This window comes from Austrofundulus limnaeus, unplaced genomic scaffold, assembly GCF_001266775.1.
Source record: "Austrofundulus limnaeus strain Quisiro unplaced genomic scaffold, Austrofundulus_limnaeus-1.0 Scaffold3117, whole genome shotgun sequence".
In the NCBI taxonomy this organism is placed as follows: Eukaryota; Metazoa; Chordata; class Actinopteri; order Cyprinodontiformes; family Rivulidae; genus Austrofundulus; species Austrofundulus limnaeus.
This window is the reverse complement of record NW_013955519.1, coordinates 5,832-6,615: the sequence shown is the minus strand read 5'-3', so window position 1 is coordinate 6,615 and position 784 is coordinate 5,832. Positions and strand designations below refer to the sequence as shown.

At 46.3% G+C, this 784-nt stretch overlaps 1 protein-coding gene across 1 annotated transcript; it reads left to right on the top strand.

Moving 5' to 3' along the window:
- Positions 1 to 222: 222 nt before the first annotated feature.
- LOC106511709 (DNA repair protein XRCC2) lies at positions 223 to 682 on the top strand (the record flags this gene model as incomplete). The annotated part of the gene is given in 1 exon segment (XM_014000454.1): positions 223 to 682. A coding segment is annotated over 1 exon segment (301 nt), but the record flags the coding sequence as incomplete, so codon positions are not given.
- Positions 683 to 784: the final 102 nt, after the last annotated feature.

Genomic DNA, 784 nt, shown 5'->3' with positions numbered 1-784 from the left:
CTCTTAAGGCACATTGTAGACAGTTTATCTGTAAAACTAAGTTGATATTGAGTTTAATTACTCTTTAATGTTCTAGTGTTCAAACGGTCCTTTAGGTGGTGCTAGTCTTTAGGTTTGAAGTTCTGACAGGTTGTTGTCTCAACAGAACCTTCAGTTCTGTTGGTCCACGAGAAAGTTCTAGAGTGGACCTGTGGTTCATCTAATGTTCTGGTTCCTCCTCAGGGACTACAGAATCACCATCTTTGCTACCTGCCACACCATCAGGAGGAGTACCAGCGGACCGTCTTCCTCAGACACAGACCGCCCATACCTCTGTCGCACCTGGCAACGCCTGGTCACCCACCGGCTGCTGTGCTCCAGACAGGAAGCTGGACCCAACCAGACCGCCTCAGACCGAGGAGACCGGGAGCAGAGGAGGTGCCAGGTCTTCAGGGTCCACTGCACCTCCTCCTCATCAACAGGGACGAAGGGTTCCAGGACCAGCTCATTCAGAGTGACAGATGGAGGGGTGGAGTTTATCTGAACCACTTCCTGTTTGTCTTAGCTACTTCCTGTTTACTGTAAATGTGAAATGTTTGGTTAATCTGAACTAGTTTGTTTATCTGAACTACTTCCTGTTTACTGTAAACACGTTTGTTTTGTTTTTATTTGAATAAGTTTATAATAAAACAGATCTTTAACATGGACTTGTATTTTTTATCAGTTGTACTCAGAACATTGTATCAGATGCTGACCCCGCACAAACCCGGCTGAGTCTCTGCAGACGAGTGGGCGTGTCACAAGG